At 38.9% G+C, this 17,131-nt stretch overlaps 1 protein-coding gene across 3 annotated transcripts in view; it reads left to right on the forward strand.

Annotated features, from left to right (window-relative positions):
* The window catches only part of LOC126167993 (zinc finger protein 91-like), a 173,979-nt gene that overhangs the window by 106,784 nt on the left and 50,064 nt on the right, over nt 1–17,131 (forward strand). For all 3 annotated transcript variants that reach the window (XR_007535454.1, XM_049920521.1, XM_049920522.1), the window contains one exon: nt 6,732–7,208. Coding sequence is in view for 2 of the 3 variants with exons in the window: in XM_049920521.1 (XP_049776478.1) it covers nt 6,732–7,208 (477 nt within the window). In the remaining variant the exon portion in view is untranslated. The remainder of the gene's footprint in view (nt 1–6,731; nt 7,209–17,131) is intronic.

Below are 17,131 nucleotides of genomic sequence, written 5' to 3' on the forward strand. Positions count from 1 at the left end.
CTTTATAGCAGAATTTGTTGGAGTCTGTTTTTTCCTGAAGTTTGTAACCCTTTTGCACTTGAAATGAGGAATTCTGTGAAGTTTGCAACTGTCGTTTGATTTTCTGATTGAGATTGGTCTAAAGAATCAGGTTGTTCGATGTTTTGCTCTTGGTCATGCACTTCTGTAAGCTCATCAACTGTCAATTCCCGATTGTGTGAATCCAGTACTTCTTGAATGTAATCACCATCTACCTCTAAATTTATTTGTTTGGCGAGATTGACCACTTCTTCAGTTACATGAATGGTTTTATCAGGATTTGGTGCGGATTCCTCCTGCATTCTATTGATGTTTTTTTTTTTTTTTTTTTTTTTTTTTTTTTTTTTTTTTTTTTTTTTTTTTTTTTTTTTTTTTTTTAAAAAGCTTTGTTCCTAGATTGTCCACTAATTCCCATAGTATCTAAAATATTGAATTGCTTCCAGAAATCTCTAAGAGAGAGCTCAGTGTTTTGTCCCATAGCTTAATGTGGATGCCCAGATGATTGTCTCGTGTAGTGTTTTAATGACTCCTTAGGCAGTTGGTTGAAGCAAGCTGGTTTGTTTTCGGTGGCAAAAATATAACTTTCACACATGGATTGAAATTGGAGTAATGGGTGAACGGCCTGGTGCGTTGTCGATAAATAGCATCCCTTTAAATGAGATTTGCTTTAGTTGGCAATAACATTTGACTTAAAGTATGAAGTGATGATCAGACCAGTCTTCAAAAGGGAAGCTGTTACCCAGACTTCAGCATTTGACTTCCAAATCATGGCAATCCAGCTTTAGATCTATTTTTTAATGCTCTTGGGAGTTTCTGAGTGGTAAACTAAGAGAGGTTTTAATTTCCTGTTACCATCTGCATTCACGGCAACGATCACTGTCGATTGATTTTTGGTGTCTTTAAAACATGGGTAGGTTTTCTCTTGTGCATAATAAGTTATTTTAGGCATCTTCTTCCGGAAAAGACCAAGCTCATCTATGTTGAATATTATTTAGCTGTTATAGCTACCCTTTTTTATAAGTGCCTTGAGTTTCTCTGGATAGAACAATGCAGTGTCTATATCAACAGATGCCACTTCTCCACTTTCTACCCTTACTGTGTCAATTATAACGAGTTTTGAACAGCTTAAACCAACTGTTGCTAGCTTTAAACATTTCATCTTGGCCACCTCCCATACTACTACTTTGTCTCCAAAAATCAGCTTAGCTTGAAAGCACGCTGTATTCTGATGTACAGGGCAGTTTTTCACTCTTACTTGATTATCACACCATAATTGTAAAATTGTTTCCGTCTGAGCAATAATGCCGTGATATTTACAAGTGATACTTGAATTCAAAAATTTTAGCATTTTTCTCAGTTTTGAGGACTTTTCTCTTTACCTTTTGTAATTGTTCTGACTGCTGATTCTAGTACATCAAACTTAATTTTTGCATCATAGTCTTTGATAATATTAAGTTTATGTTCCAAAGATAATGGTTTTCTTTTCTTGCTTGAAGCAAATGACTCAGTTTTGCATTGTTTGTATGGTGTAGTCGTTTGGGACATCTCCAGGTCAGCAGATTATATATTTAGCTTTTCCTGTACCTTAGTAGTATATAGGATGTTAAAAAAAGGGTCAAATACTTTGAGAGGTAGTAGTACTCATCAAAACAAGAAAAAAAAGTCCAATAAACATAATGCGTACTTTCTGAAATAAACATGTGTTTATAGGAAGGGTTGCGCAATGCCTAGTTGTGGATATTATCACGAGCATTTGATTGGCACTCCGTCAAATGTGTTGGCAGGGTATTACGTCGTCATACTCACAGTACTCTACCTACCATTAGGTGGTCTGTAGTCAGCTGTGTGATTAGAGTTGTATTGTATGCTGTGTTAGTTTTTGTCATATTGCTGTGCCTTATTGTACAGTACTGTCAACCCTGGGTATGTATTGTGGTTTTTTACCTCCTTCCAAATGCTGAGTAACTTATGTGTTATTGCGCTGCCTGTGCGTACAAATCGTGTAGTACATTTACATTTTCTCTCTTCCAACACTTGTTAGCAGTGGAAGCCCACTACTTGACAAGTGAAATGATGGATATAATATTGTGCTTTGGTTTTGCAAATGGATGTAGCCTGTCCTCTATGCTGAAAAATTTCCACAGCGCAGAGTGCCCTCTGATAAGCTGTTCGGCAGACTGTTCAAACACAAGTATCCTTGCCCCTCAGAAGATTGACAGTGGAAGCCCCACACAGTCCACACACCTGGCATGCAGGAACATGTGCTATGTTTGGTGGAAGAAACCCCAGGGACCAGTGTGCAAAAATTAGCAGCACCAACAGCAGGAGGTGTGCCTCACTCTCTTGTCGGAATGGAGAGGGGGGGGGGGGGGGGAGATGTGAACAATTGCTGTACTCATATCATCTACAGATCATTTAGACCCTCAGGCCACAGGATCATCATGGCAGATGGGGGTTCTGTCAATGGCTGTTGCAGACATGTGCCACAGATCTGCTGTTTACATTTTATTTTCAGTTGAGTCAGGATTCACAAGAGATGGTTTTGTGAATTTCCATGACCAGCAGGTATGGGCAGCCCCAAGTACTTCAGGAAAGAGGACTCAACACCGATTCTCAATCATTGTATTTATGGGCAGGTGCATTTGGCGATAGATTAATAGGGCCATACATCTGAGATCTGGAGGCAGCCTTGCCTGTGGCTCTAGAGCATGCAAGGTGCAGTCATTGGCAGGTTGTGGCTCACATTGGGACACATGATGTATGTCCCATGGGCTCTGAGACCATCCTCAGTTCGTACAGGCAGCTGGCAAAGATGGTGAAAGCTACTGGCCTCGTCTGTGGGGTGCAAACAGAGCTTGCAGTTTGCAGCATTGTTCCCAGAATTGATGGGGGTTGTCTGGTTTGGATTTGAATGGAAGGTTTCAACCAAATGCTTTGTCAACTTCGTGAAGGTCTTGGCTGCAGGTTTCCAGATATGTTTATTAGCACATGGTATATTTGTAGGCTAGGTGGTCGATTGAGGTACACTCTGATGAACACTCAACAGTTTATGTGCATATAGATACATGAGACTATGTTCATAGTAAAGACATGTTGACTGTCAAAATTTTATGAATAAATAGTCAAAGTATTCATGACAAAGTTCCTGAATTTACTGCTCTCCAAGAAATTTGTCACACTCAAATTAATTTTGGGAACGAGAACTGGCTGAAAGCCAACATAGGAAGCTCCAACGTATTTAACAAGTTGTGGAACATTTATCTGAAGGCTCGTCATTCAACCATTGCACAGAGTCCAGTGTGGACATTGTAGTAATAAGGATCCCTAGTAAAGAAAAACAACTGAAAGAGTTGGAAGCAAATAAGCTGCCATGTCCAGATGGAATCCCAACCTGGTTTTACAAATAGTACTCTGGCTTTGGCTCCTTACTTAGCTAGCATTTATTGCAAATCACTCTTGCAGCACAAAGTCCCAAGAGACTGAAAAAAAGCGCAAGTGACTCCTGTATATAAGAAGGGTAAAGGAAAGGACCTGCAAAATTACGCATCAATATCCTGAACATCAGTTTACTGTAGAATTTTAAGGACCTATTCTGAGTTTAAAGATAATAAATTTCCTAGAGACTGAAAAGCTTATGTTCCTGCATATGGTCACTTGTATAGTATGTATCTAGATGTAGATGCAGAACCTATCAAACAAGCTTCATGTATGAAATAATTCCACATGAAAAACGTCCGAACCTGTTATAAGCTGAACACTGTATGGGCGGAGTAGGCAAATAGATTTGCACAGCACTCAGACAGACAGAATGTGGAACTTCAGATTTGCTTAAAATCAGGTAGTATAAGTCAGGATATTACTGTATTTCAGGTACCTTTGTCAGAATAGTTTACCCAACATGCTTAATTGTAACAGCTTTGTTCCAACTTCAAGTAGTTTTCAAATGTGAACAAGTTAAACCAACTCATTCTGAGCCTGTAAATAGTATTCACATTGGGGTTCATTCTATCTAATATATAGGAATGTGTATCGCAAAGTTATTCTAAATAAGGAGAGTCATACAGGAACACTGGGAAATAATATGGAATGACAACAGCAAACAAAAATATAATTTAAGTCTCAGAGTGTCATAATATGTACCAGAAAAAAAGTATTTTAATGTGACTTGTCAGATTTAGTTTATGTACTTCGGCTTTACGGAACGTCCAGATTATTCGGTGCTGACATCTCCCATGTGCAGAGTACATGATCTAAGGGGTCAGCTAATGTTACAGAGGAATTGTGTGAGAAGTTGTTTCATAAATTGTTTCATCTTAGTCCATAAATTATGTTGAGTTTACACCTTTGAAATTCAGTTGGGAAAATACTCTGAAAACAAGGTCGTCACATTTTTGTTAAGTTGATACCAAGCAGACTAGCTTCATTTAAATCATACCTAGTGGATCTTATGCCCTTGTACATTACGTGTTCAACCATAAATCATTGGTATTCATGATGAACTATAACATCTGCTTAGCATAACATCCATCCTTTGCACAAGACATATATGTTACCAGTTCATGTGGAACTGGTTGTTATCCTGCACCAGACTACCTGAGGCTCTACATGTAGATCAGTTCAGGTCTTGTATATGGAACGTTGACTTTTCAGTGACAAAATGACATTCTTCTAGTATCAATTATATTAAATTGTTGTTGAGCAATGTGACAAATATTTAATTATAGGTGGACTGAATTGTCAGTCTTGCTGTGTTTTGTTTTGTTGTTGATCATTCATGTTATCTGATTTTCTTTTATTTGTTCATTTCAGCAGTTGCTTACACGGTGCCAGTATGATTAATAATCTATTTGTACTGCAGCTAGTAATACCAAGGCCACACGGTAAAGGACTTGGCCAGTATTATTCCTGAAGTATCAATAAACTAAAAACACATGATGATTTGGTACATTTACATTGCTTGAATCTTATTAGATTGGTCACACTTACAATACTGATGTAGCTGCATCCTTGAAAATGTTTTTAGAGTGGTCTATACTGTTCAGTTCTACGTTATATAATAATGCACACCTGATTAGACACCACATTCTTGTTGTTCGCACTAGCCACAACAGTGGATAGTCCATGCCCTAGAATTTTTTTAGGGCAATTTCTGAACATCCTGTGTATTCACCCCCTACCCCCATTCCCAACCCCATTCCCCACCTACCATGTGCACATTTTCTGCTCAAAATGCAGTTAAAATTTTAAGAAAGATTGTCAGAGAGCCATTTAAGTGCCTGGAAACAAAGAGATCACAGGATCGAATCCCAATAGGACCAAGGATTTTTCAGTCTGCATTTTAACTTAGCCTTCAAGTCTCTACAATGTGGGAAAGTTGCCAGAAACGACAAAAGCCTTGGAGTCAAACCTAAACTGTAAGTCCCCTTTTCCTGGTTGGATGCATGGCGTTAGATAGGGGCACACATGTCAACGAATTGAAAGACTTGCAGCAGGCCATTGAGCCACACGAAGTTGTTGTTGTTGTCCCCTTGAACCCGTACATGACTCTTCTCAAATTGGTGCAAATCCTTGGGGTCCTGGTTGATACTTGCAGTTGCATCCTTTTTCATCATTTTTCAGGATTTACTGTAAAAGATTTTTTAAAATATATATATATATATCCTTACTTCCAAGAGAACTCCAGTTTATGTTTCCTGAAATTACTTTCCTTCAGTTCAGTTCAGTTCGTGTATATTGTAATCTTGAAGCACTGGGTTTCGACTGAGCCCACATTTAGTTTCAGCTGTGTTTCCTGGATTCTTCGGAAAAACTTCAAAAATATGTTTTCTGTAGCATATCAGTCACCTGTTACTGCCCTACATTCACTGGGTACTATTGTGAAAATGTGCCAAATTGCAAAGCTTATATGATTAATGCCCTGACAATCTTGGCTTTATTCACTTTCCAACTTTTGTTGGATAGGCATAACTTTGAAAATATCTTTTTATCTCTGAATCCATGTTCACACAGGAGCCCTTCCTATCAGAAGACTCAGTTAAATCCCGAGAGTGAATTGAATATGTTGGTGTGCACAGTGGGTGTTGTCCTCAGCCATTCCCTGAGTATGATATTATTTTATTTATTGCAAAGGAAAGAGGACATTGTGTTATTTGGTTTGTTTCAGACTGTCTTAGTTACTTTTGTGGCTTAACTTGTACCAAATCCCAAATCCTGGCTGTCATATTTTTGCTTCTGTGCTATGGTTGTAGAAATCCATATTATAACGGGGATTTCATTTCTGTAGATTAAATGTAATTTTTCCAATTGGTTCTGCATCCCACATAGAATCTAATGTGGGTTGCAGGGAACCATGATTATTACAGAGTGAAATTTTTTCACTGTTTCAGCTGGTCATGGTCTTAAGTGGAAGGAATTTTTAGTACAGTTAATTTTCAATGTCTTTTTTTGTCATTAATGCAATTGGGGTCTCTTCAATTTACCAGTAGTACTTGAGTATTAAAACTGTATTAACTACCTATGTTAATGCTGAGTATGTGAAATTTTGTAACATGAAGATGCGACAACCGCCCACCCCTCTCCCAATCCCGACTCCCATAAGTTTAAGAAACGATGAAGTGTTTCAATCATTTGTTCTACTGTTGTAGCTACTTGGAAAATTGTAACTTGTAATTGAATGTTTTGTATTTTTTTTAACACTTATTGATGTTTTTCAGCCGCCTCTATCCATGTGACTACTGCAACAAATCCTACAGCAATGCAGGCTCATTGTCCAAACATAGACGAACGAACTGTCCCCGTCTACATGTCAGTAATGTTGAACAGACAGACATGGAACCAGAAACATTGGACCAAGAGGATGACGATGAGGACATAAAGCCTGTGTTACAACCTCTTGTAGTGCTTCAAGAAGAGGGGGATGATGGGACGCCTGTCGCAACCAGCAATGGCCCAGTTACCATTCCAACTGCAACTACTAGTTTTGAGAGACATCCATGTGCTCTGTGCCCAAAAGTATTCCGTACACCCAAAGCACTTGTAGTGCATCGTGGCTGGCACGCTCGGTCGCCTAGGCCGTCTCCACCTCAGCTGCCTTTTGCTGACAGCTCATCTCGCCCAAAGGATGACGGAGATGGACGCTCCTACACATTAATGGATGCCAGTGAAACAATGGATGAAAACAGACTCTACAGGTGATGAAATGCAACTTTGTAGAAATATTTCGGCAAATCATGTAGAAATAATTGTTTTTGAGACAGCCACAGAACAGATAAGACATCAGATAAATTTGCATCCAAAATAAATATGTAGTTACCAGTAAACACTATGACCAACACAAATCTTTATTCGCAGTGGTAATTGTTAACAGTGTGTTATTGTATGTAATTTCATAAGACTACAGAGTGCCAGGACACACAAGGGATGAAATTCTGTTGTTGTTGTTGTTGTTGTTGTTGCTGCTGCTGCTGCTGCTGCTGCTGCTGCTGCTGTTGCTGTTGCTGCTGCTGCTGCCGCCGCCTTCAGTTCAAAGACTAATTTGATGCAGCTCTCCATGATTGCCTATCCTGTGCAAGCATCTTCATCTCTGTTTAATTACTAGAGATGACATCCATTTGAAACTGCTTACTGCTTGGATTCACTCTACACTCCCCCCCCCCCCCCCCTTCCCCCCTATACATACTTGCCTAATTTAATTTGATTGGATTCCATTACCTTTGTTTTACATTTTCATGATCACTGTACACCCTGTTTACAAGTAAATTCAACTGCTGTTCCAAGTCTCCTGTCTCTGGCAGAATTAGTAGCATCGACATGCTCAAAGTTTTTATTTCTTCTTGCCGAACTTGAATCCCCTTCCCAATTTTCTTTTTGGGTTTATTTTACTGCTTGCCCAATGAACTGATATAATAGTTTGCCCCCTGTATTAAATACCTGCTATCTTTAGAATTTGAAACAGTGTATTCCAGCCATCATTATCAAAGGCATTGTATAAATCTGCAAAGATAGGTTTGCCTTTCTTGAACATATCTTCTAAGGTAAGTCGCAGGTTCAGCACTGCCTCACATGTTCCTACATTTCTCTGTAATCACATGATCTTTATCATGTTCCACTTCAACCAATTTTTCCATTCTTCAGTAAATAATTCTTGTCAGTATTTTGCAGCCATTACTCATAAAACTGATAGTTCAGCACGTGCCTTCTTGGGAATCTGAATTATTGCCATATTCACCCGATTATAAGTTCAGCACGTGCCTTCTTGGGAATCTGAATTATTGCCATATTCACCCGATTATAAGACCAAACTTTTTTTCATATTCATCATTCGAAAAATACATGGTCATCTTGTATTTTCATATTAAACTGCTGCTGCTGACTGTAATATTTTTATTTTGATTAATAGATTATGTAGGGGTCATCTTATATTTGCACATAACACTTTGGCAACTGAGGTCACATGCCAATTTATTTTGGAGAATTCTGAAGGGCAGGATGAGCAGACGATATTTGCATTCAAAGAGGCTCAAGATTTCCTGAAATGCTGAAGCACTTGATACAGCATCGACATTGCTTGAACAATCATGAAATTTGACTTAGGTGGCACTTGTACTGGGGTATACGAGAAACTGTAAACAAGCCACTACAACAGTCTATTGTGCTTCTTAAAATTTCACAATTTCATTAAACACAGGAGGAAATACACTAAATCTATCATCTTGAAAACTGTTGTTGTATTTGAAAAGGTTTGCAGTAATAGTTCTCATACATGTGTGGATACTGTGTACAAACATTAATGCAGCTTTTTAAGTAAAACAACATTCAAAAGCGGAAATATTGCCCTTCAAAAAGCATAACTTGATTCTGGACTGTGAACAGTATTTTATGTGATTATGGAAGGCTGTAATGATTTACGAAGTGGATTGCAAATGAGAAATTCGGTCAGTCACTGTTCATGTGTTAGAATAATCAGCTTTAGAACATGATGGTGACATTCAGACGAATCTAGAAAGAAAATTAATCCATTCTAACAAACAAAGTAAATTCTATTAAACTGACTGTAATTGTTGTTGTGAGAATAAATTACAGCAGCAATACCTGTCGTGGAGGTAGTACCAGGAAACATCAGTAAATTGTGGTATGAGTGAAAGTTAGAGAATTGGACTGAATCACGATTTGCAATCTTTTATTTATGTACAGTGATAAACCCAAACATTATGACGACTGCACGCTGCAATGTTGGATGCCGCCTGGTGATGTTGCGGGCACGTGACATGGTAAGAAGTGTGTAGAGATAAGCAACTTTGATGATGATTGTTATTGTGCAGAGCAAATAACTCGAATATGGTGAAGTTGGTCGAATGTTCGTGACCTGTTTTCGTGAGCATCTACGGAAAGAGGTAGGACGGTGAAACTACCACTAGGTGCTAAACGGTTGGACGTCCACATATCTTCACAGAATGTGGGGTTCGGAGGCTTGTCTGCTCTGTAAAGTAGAATAGATGGTAATCTGTGGCATTTCTATAGAAAGAGCACAGTGCTAGTGTACGCATAAGTGTTTCAGAGTGCACAGTTCAGTGTACATTGCCGAACACGGAGCTTCGCAACAGAGCGCCCTTACATGTTGACCCAACTACGTTGTCAGCTGTGATTGCAGTCGGCAGGGGACCATTGGGATTCAACCGTCAGTCAGTGGAAATGTGTCACCTCTTTGGGTGAATTACATTTTTGCTACTCTAGGGCAATGGTCTTCTCCACAAATGCTGTCATTGAGGGAATGGCAGCTCGAAGCATGCAGGGTGCCACAGCACAGGCTGGTGGGAGCAGTGTTATGCTAAGGAAACGTTCTCCTGTGCTTGCACGAGACTTGTGGTAGTAATCGTAGGCACACTGGCAGCTGCGAACCACCTGCATCTCTTTATGCCTGATGTCTTCTCCCAGTGGTGATGTCGTCTATCGGCAATATAATTGTCCGTGTTTCAAAGCCAGAACTGAGCTACAGTGGTCTGAACAGCATTATAGTGAACTCACGTTGATGTGTAGGCGACCAGATTTGCCTGATGTAAATGCTATGGATCCTATCTGGGTAGCTATCAGGCACCATCACCACGTACACAAAATTGTGGTCTGTTATTTATGCGAATTACATGACTTGGGCATGGGCATCCAATGCCACTTACTTCTACAAAACTACCTACATACTGTTGGATCCCCGATATGCAGAATCAGTGATGTATTTCGTTCCAAAGACGGACAAACAAGCTACTAAGTAAGTGGTAATAATGTTTTGGTTCAGCAGTGTATTAGATGCTGTTGTTAAATACGACTTGTACCCTAGAAGATATTGCAGTCTGTCTTTCACAGTTGCTCAGGCACAGCATAAGGAAAGGTTGGAGAGGGAACAGTGATACCAGCTCAGTTGAGAACTAAATGAATGTGGGGGAAGAGAGTATTGTGTGGGCATCAAATTGTGTGGGCATCAAATTACATCATGTTGCCAACCATGGCAATCTACTCAACAGTATTCATTTCTGCAAGGGACAGGAAAAATTTAGAAAGAGGCCAGTGGTGAACTTAGGTGTTTCACGCTGCAGTGTTGTCAATGTTCATTGTGATGCATGACAGGAACGAAAGAGGTCAATGAGAGAGCAGCAGATCGACAATATCTTTTGAAGCAAAAGACATTGTAACATTCTTACATTAATAGAAGAGAAATCCGATATGTATACAGATAAAAACAGCTGTGTTCCAATGTTGTACAGTAACCACAGCCTCAGAAATTACAACATATTCAGAACAGAAGAAACAGTCAAATATTTGTGACAACAAAAATATAAAATTCACAGCTGTACTATTAGGGTGATGATTAAAAATAGTGATACCATAGACAGGGATAGTAAGCAAAAAATGTAGAAAAGAAAACAGTCTGCAAATTAATGTAAACCATTTCTTTTCATTTATTTAATTTTTCCTTGTGTTATCAAAATGTATTGTACAATAGGTACAATGTTAACTTTTTAGGCAGATACTTTGTCAGTATAACATTCTGTAATTTTGATTTGTTAAAAATGAACTTTCCTCAAGATGCCTCTTGAAAGAAAAGGGGGGCATCTCATCAGTGTAGTCTTATTCTCAAGTAAATACAGCATGTACTGCTTGAAGTCTGGGGATGTTTCACCAGTCTTATAAATTTTGCACACCAGGTGGAATAGTTTTGTATGGCTGTGGCTCCCTCAAGAATCTCAATTTTGAGGGAATGCTGTGTACTTCCGAGGCCATGTTAGAGTACAGCTCTCTCACAGAGGTCTGTCAAATTCTTCTCATAGTATCATGTCTCCCTTGTCGTCCTCTTCCCTTCTTACAATATTGCTTCAAATTCATTTCCCTTGTATTGACTTTCTGTTTGTTTCTTTGTATTTTCAGCTTTCCCTTCTTTGCTTTGTACTGGCTTGCCATCTGAGCTCTTGATAGTCATACAACTGCTTCCCTTTTCTTGTAGGCCCCATCTATCTGTATCCTAGCCATGTGTGCTTCTACAGCCTTGCTTTTGTCCTCTAGCTAACTTCTACTTAGCAGTTTTTCACTTTTTGTTAATCTCATTTTTTAGGCACCTATATTTCCTAGCACAGACGTTTATTTCATCTTATACAGATAATCTGGAAAACACAGAACATTCCAACAGAGTGGAGAGAATCATTAATAATCCCTAACCATAAAAAAGGAGACAGGGAAGATCTCAGAAACTATAGAGGAATATCATTAGTAAATAAAAGTTATAAGATCTTATGTTGTTTATTGCTATACCACTTAATACCAAATGCAGAAAATGTAATTGGGCATTATCAAAATGGCTTCCGCAAAAACAGATACACCACTGACAACATATTTGCAATCAAATCAATAAATAAAAAAATAAAATACATTACCTGTTCATCAATTTCATGAAAGCTTATGACTCCATCCATAGACAAAGCTTGTGGAATGTAATGACTGAATTTGGTTTCCCAGTTAAACTGATAAATCTCTGCAAAGTATGCTTGGATGAAAATACATGCAGGGTTTTACTAAATGGGTGACCATTTTAAAAATAAAACTGGGTTAAGACAAGAAGATGCTTTGCCCCCCACCCTCCCGTTTCTTTTCAATATAGCTTAGAAAGGGTTGTGAGGAAACTCAAAGTGGTACCTGCTGGGATCCTTCAAGAAAGCAAAATTAACGTGTTAGCATACGCAGATGACATAGTGCTCATTGGATACAGTGAAATAGAGATTAGGCAGTTATTTGTGGAGCTTGCAACAGAAGCATCAAGACTTGGTCTGAAAGTAAATGACAAGAAAACGAAAAACATGATGAGATTTTCAATCTGCAGCGGAGTGTGCACTGATATGAAACTTCCTGGCAGATTAAAACTGTGTGCCGGACCGAGACTTGAACTCGGGAACTTTGCCTTACACTTCTTTCAGGAGTGCTAGTCCTGCAGGATTCGCAGGAGAGCTTCTGTAAAGTTTGGAAGGTAGGTACTGGTGGAAGTAAAGCTGTGAGGACGGGGTGTGTGTCGTGCTTGGGTAGCTCAGATGGTAGAACACTTGCCTGCGAAATGCAAAGGTCCCGAGTTTGAGTCTCAGTCCGACACATATTTTTAATCTGCCAGGAAGTTTCGAAATACATGATAGTTAAAAGCTGTAGAGATCAATGGGATAACCAATCACATCTAATAGTTGGTGAACACACATTTGAACATGTTGAACAGTTCAAATTTCTGGGATCAGTGATAGATGAACAAAATCAGAGTCAGGTAGAAATAAAAGCAAGACTGTAAAATGCCAACTTCCCTATTATGCAATACAAAATCTGTTATGGTCCAAACTGCTGATTAGGAAAACTAAAATAAAGTTCTATAATACAATCATCAGACCAGTTCTAATCTGTGGGACAGAAACATGGAGCCTAATGAAAACAGACCACCACCGTTTACAAGTGTTTGAGAATAAAGTTTATAGAAAAATCTTTGGTCCATATTATGACAATGAATCACAATGCTGGAAGAGAAGACGCAACATAGAAATCCACTGGATATCACAACAACCAATGATAGTAAACATAATAAATGCTAGAAGACTGCAATGGGCTGGACATCTGATGAGAATGAAAGAAGACTAAATTGTGTTAAGAATATTCAGGAAGAAGCCATATGGCAAAAGATCAAGGGGGAGACTAAGGAGTACAAGGAGTACCTGGAGCAATGAAATTGATTGCGTATGCGAAAGATTGGGAATAAATAACTGTCAAGAGGCAGCACAAGACAGGAGCATCTGGAGGAATCATAGGAGATCAGCACGGGAGCTTTGAGTCCCTTAGAAACCTACTACCTACCTATCTATTTCCTTTCAACTGCTTCCTTTGCTGTATCTGTATGTTTTCTCTTTATGTCAGTTAAATTCAGTATCTGTTATGTTTTCCAAGGACTTCTTCTAGGCCTTATCTTTTGTTCCACACAGTCGCTGCCTAATGTTCTCCTCGAAACTCTCAACAATCTCTGGTTCTTTCAATTTATGCAGGTCCCCATTTCTTAATTTAATATCTCTGTATATTTTCTTCAGTTATGATCTGCAGTTCATAACCAATAAATTATGGTCAAAGTCCACATCTGTTGATAGAAGTGTCTCATAGTTTAAAATCTGGTTCTGTAAGCTCTGTCTCACTACTATATATTCTACCTGAAACTTTCCTGCCTCAAAGCTGGGCTACAATAATGCATTTGCTATGCTGCTCATGGTAGCTTACCCAAATTCATGTTTTCTTATTCATTATTAGACCTATCCCTGCATTACTCTTACTTGATTTTGTATTTACACTCATGAGCAAAAACATTATGACCACTTGCTGGCTTGTTGGTTTGTCTTTGGAAAGAAATACATCACTGATTCCACTTATCTGACAGTTTGTTGGCAAGTTTGTGGAGGTATGTGGCATTAGATTAGATGTCTATGCACAGGTCATGTAATTCACGTAAATAACGGGCCTCTGATTTGTGTGCATGGTGATAGCGCCCAATAGTGATCCAGATGGGTTCCATAGGATTTACATCAGATAGAAAGATGACATCGCCATTGGGGAAGACATCAAACGTAAAGGAATGCAGGTGGTTCGTAGCTGTCAGCGTGACTTCCATTAGTGCCACAGGTCCCATGCAAGTGCAGGAGAATGTCTCCCATAGCTTAATACTGCTCCCACCAGCCTGTGCCCTGGGTACGATGCACGCTTCGAGCCATTCACCTCGATGATGATGATTGTGGAGATGACCATCAACATAGTGTAGCAAAAATGTAATTCACCTGATGAGCTGACACATTTAAATTGATGGTCAAATCCAAATGGTCTTGTCCCCCCTGTAATCGTAATTGACAATGTCAGTGGGTCAACATCTGAATATATTGGGGAGGTCTGCTGCGAAGCTCCAAGTTCAACAACGCTCAATGAACGGTGTGCTCCGAAACACCAATGTGTGCACCAGCATTGAGTCTTTCCGCAGAGATGGCACAGATCACCATCTATCCTACTTTACAGAGCAGACAAGCCCCTGAAACCTATATACCATGAAGAGTCGTAGACATGCAACGATTTAGTGCCTAGTGGTAGTTTCATTGTCCTTCTACCTCTTTCTGTAGAAGCTCGTGATAGTAGCACGTGAACATTCGACCAGCTTCGCCGTTTTCGAGACGCTCATTCACAGGCTCTGCTTTATGATAATCTACCCTTTATCTGTCTGTTCTCCTTACATAATTCTGTTACCATGTCACGTACTCACATCATCACCAGGCAGCATCTAATGTAGCGGTGGCCAGGGGTCCTAATGTTTGTGTGTAACCCTGTGGTCACCTGACCAGAAGCCCCATTCTTTCTGTCACCACACTTCATTAATTTCCACTATATGTAGCTTCAATCTATCCTTTCCCATTTCTAAATTTTCTAAACTACCTACCCAATTATAGGATCTAACTTTCCATGCTCTGACCCATAGAATTCATTTTTGTTTTTACTGATGATATCTTCCTGAGTAGTCCCCACCTGGAGATCTGAATGGGGACTATTGTACATCCGGAATATCTTACCCAAGAGGATATCATCATTGTTAAGCACACAGTAAAACTGTGTGCCCTCTGTGAAAATCACGGCTGTAGTTTGCTCTTCCTTTCAGCCATTCACATTGTCAGCACAATAAGGTCATGTTATCTAATCCTACAATGCCAGACCAATTTAGCATTCGAACTGTTGCCCCTGCAGCTACTGAAAAGGCTACTGCTCCCCTTCAGGAACCACAAGATAGTCTGGTCTCAGCCAGTTGTAGTGTATGGCTATCTGTATTGTGTAGGTACTCAAGCTGCCAACCCCCCCGCCTCCCCCCCCCCTCCCCCCCTTCCCAGTTGGCGAAGTCCATGGTCCATTCTGGTATTGCTAAAGTACCCTATAAAAACATTTTTCTACTTTTTCTTCTTTTTTTTTTCCTAAACATGAATATTTCTATTGATGATACTGAAATTTCACCACCTGAAGGTAAGTATTGGTAAGCCATTCTGTCTCTTTGTAATGTTACCATTTCTCTCAAGTGAAATCACATTTTGATCTAACTGAATTTAGCTTGGCTTAAATTGTGGAAGTACTTGCTTCCTCCTTCTAAAAGTAATATTTTCTTAAGTTTATTTGTAAGTAAATTGATTAACCACCAACTAAATAGATTTATATGGGAAAAAAGTGAGACTTGTTATCTGATCTCTGATAGAGCTAAAAACTGTAGAGAAGGGAAAAGATCCAAGTACATAGATATTTGTATATTAGCAATGAAATTTTGATTAGCAAACTGCATGTGATTAAAGTTGTGGCCTGTCAGTTATATGGAAATTCATCCTCTCTGTATAAAATTACATAATTTTTGAAATAGTTATCATCTTCATGTATAGCTTTAAATTTGTGCGAGAGCGAGATTGTTCGCTGTTCTTGCATGTTTAGAGCACTTGTAATTTCCATTGCTGTTAACTCACTAGCCTGCCTGCGTTTTTAGCATTACCATGCATCATATATGTATATCTAGTGGCATGTTCACAAATGACGGAATCAGATAATGGCAACTTTGTGTTAAATGGTGATGAGTATTTCATAATTTTGTGTATTTTTGACTGAAAATTTTAAAACTCCTTTAACCCGCATGAGTGAACATTGCATATATTTGAGCTTTTAGCCCTTCCTCCCTTTTCCCCTCTTTTTCCTTTTACTATAAATTGAATAAAGAGCCAGAAAAATAGAATTATAGAAATAACATCAACCACTAAACGTCGTCGTCATCATCATCATCATCATCATCATCATCATCATCCTGTTCTGTTCAGTTCAAATGTACCAAATTTAAATCCCTGGTACCATCACGTAGTAGATGCTCTAATCGTTAGAGCCTGCTGAGAACAAGTGAGGAGCTATTTGAAGGAGAAATAGCTCCTCTGGCGTTTAAACCTTCTGTTAAATTGCTGGGTAGTGGTATGCTACCTTAACCTGCTCCGCATTATTACACATCAGGGTGGCTCTTATTTTTCATGTTTGCTTTTTTATTTGTGCTAGGCTACCCAGTTGCAAGGAAAAAATTGAGTTGTGTACAATTTGGTCTGAATAGGAAATATGAAATGGATGTTTCTTAGCGAAAATCGAATAAAAATAATTTTTTATCTAAGATTTACTGTACAGAATTAGCTAATTAACTAATAACTGTATAACATTCTGCCTAATTATTAATATTGCAGTATAACTTTTATATTACAATCTGTAAGACTACCCTGTACAGTATTAGGTTTGTGAGGAAAATTATGTTTTCTTTTAAAATATCAATTGATTTTAATTAAAGTGCAGCTGCACACACAGGTTCAGTGTGGGCTGTAATTATCATGTGGCAGCAGAACTTGGTAGACATGCTAATACATTAATGCAGAACAAATTTACACTTGGAGGGGGGGGGGGGGGAGAATCAGTTTCAGTACACTGTTTGTTGTATGACTGTGTCATCCATGCTACCATTTGACAAGCCATGAAGTGTGTGAACAGTAGGGCTATCTAGAAGATAGATCATGCACTATTA

The sequence above is a fragment of the Schistocerca cancellata genome, chromosome 1, assembly GCF_023864275.1.
Source record: "Schistocerca cancellata isolate TAMUIC-IGC-003103 chromosome 1, iqSchCanc2.1, whole genome shotgun sequence".
NCBI lineage: Eukaryota > Metazoa > Arthropoda > Insecta > Orthoptera > Acrididae > Schistocerca > Schistocerca cancellata.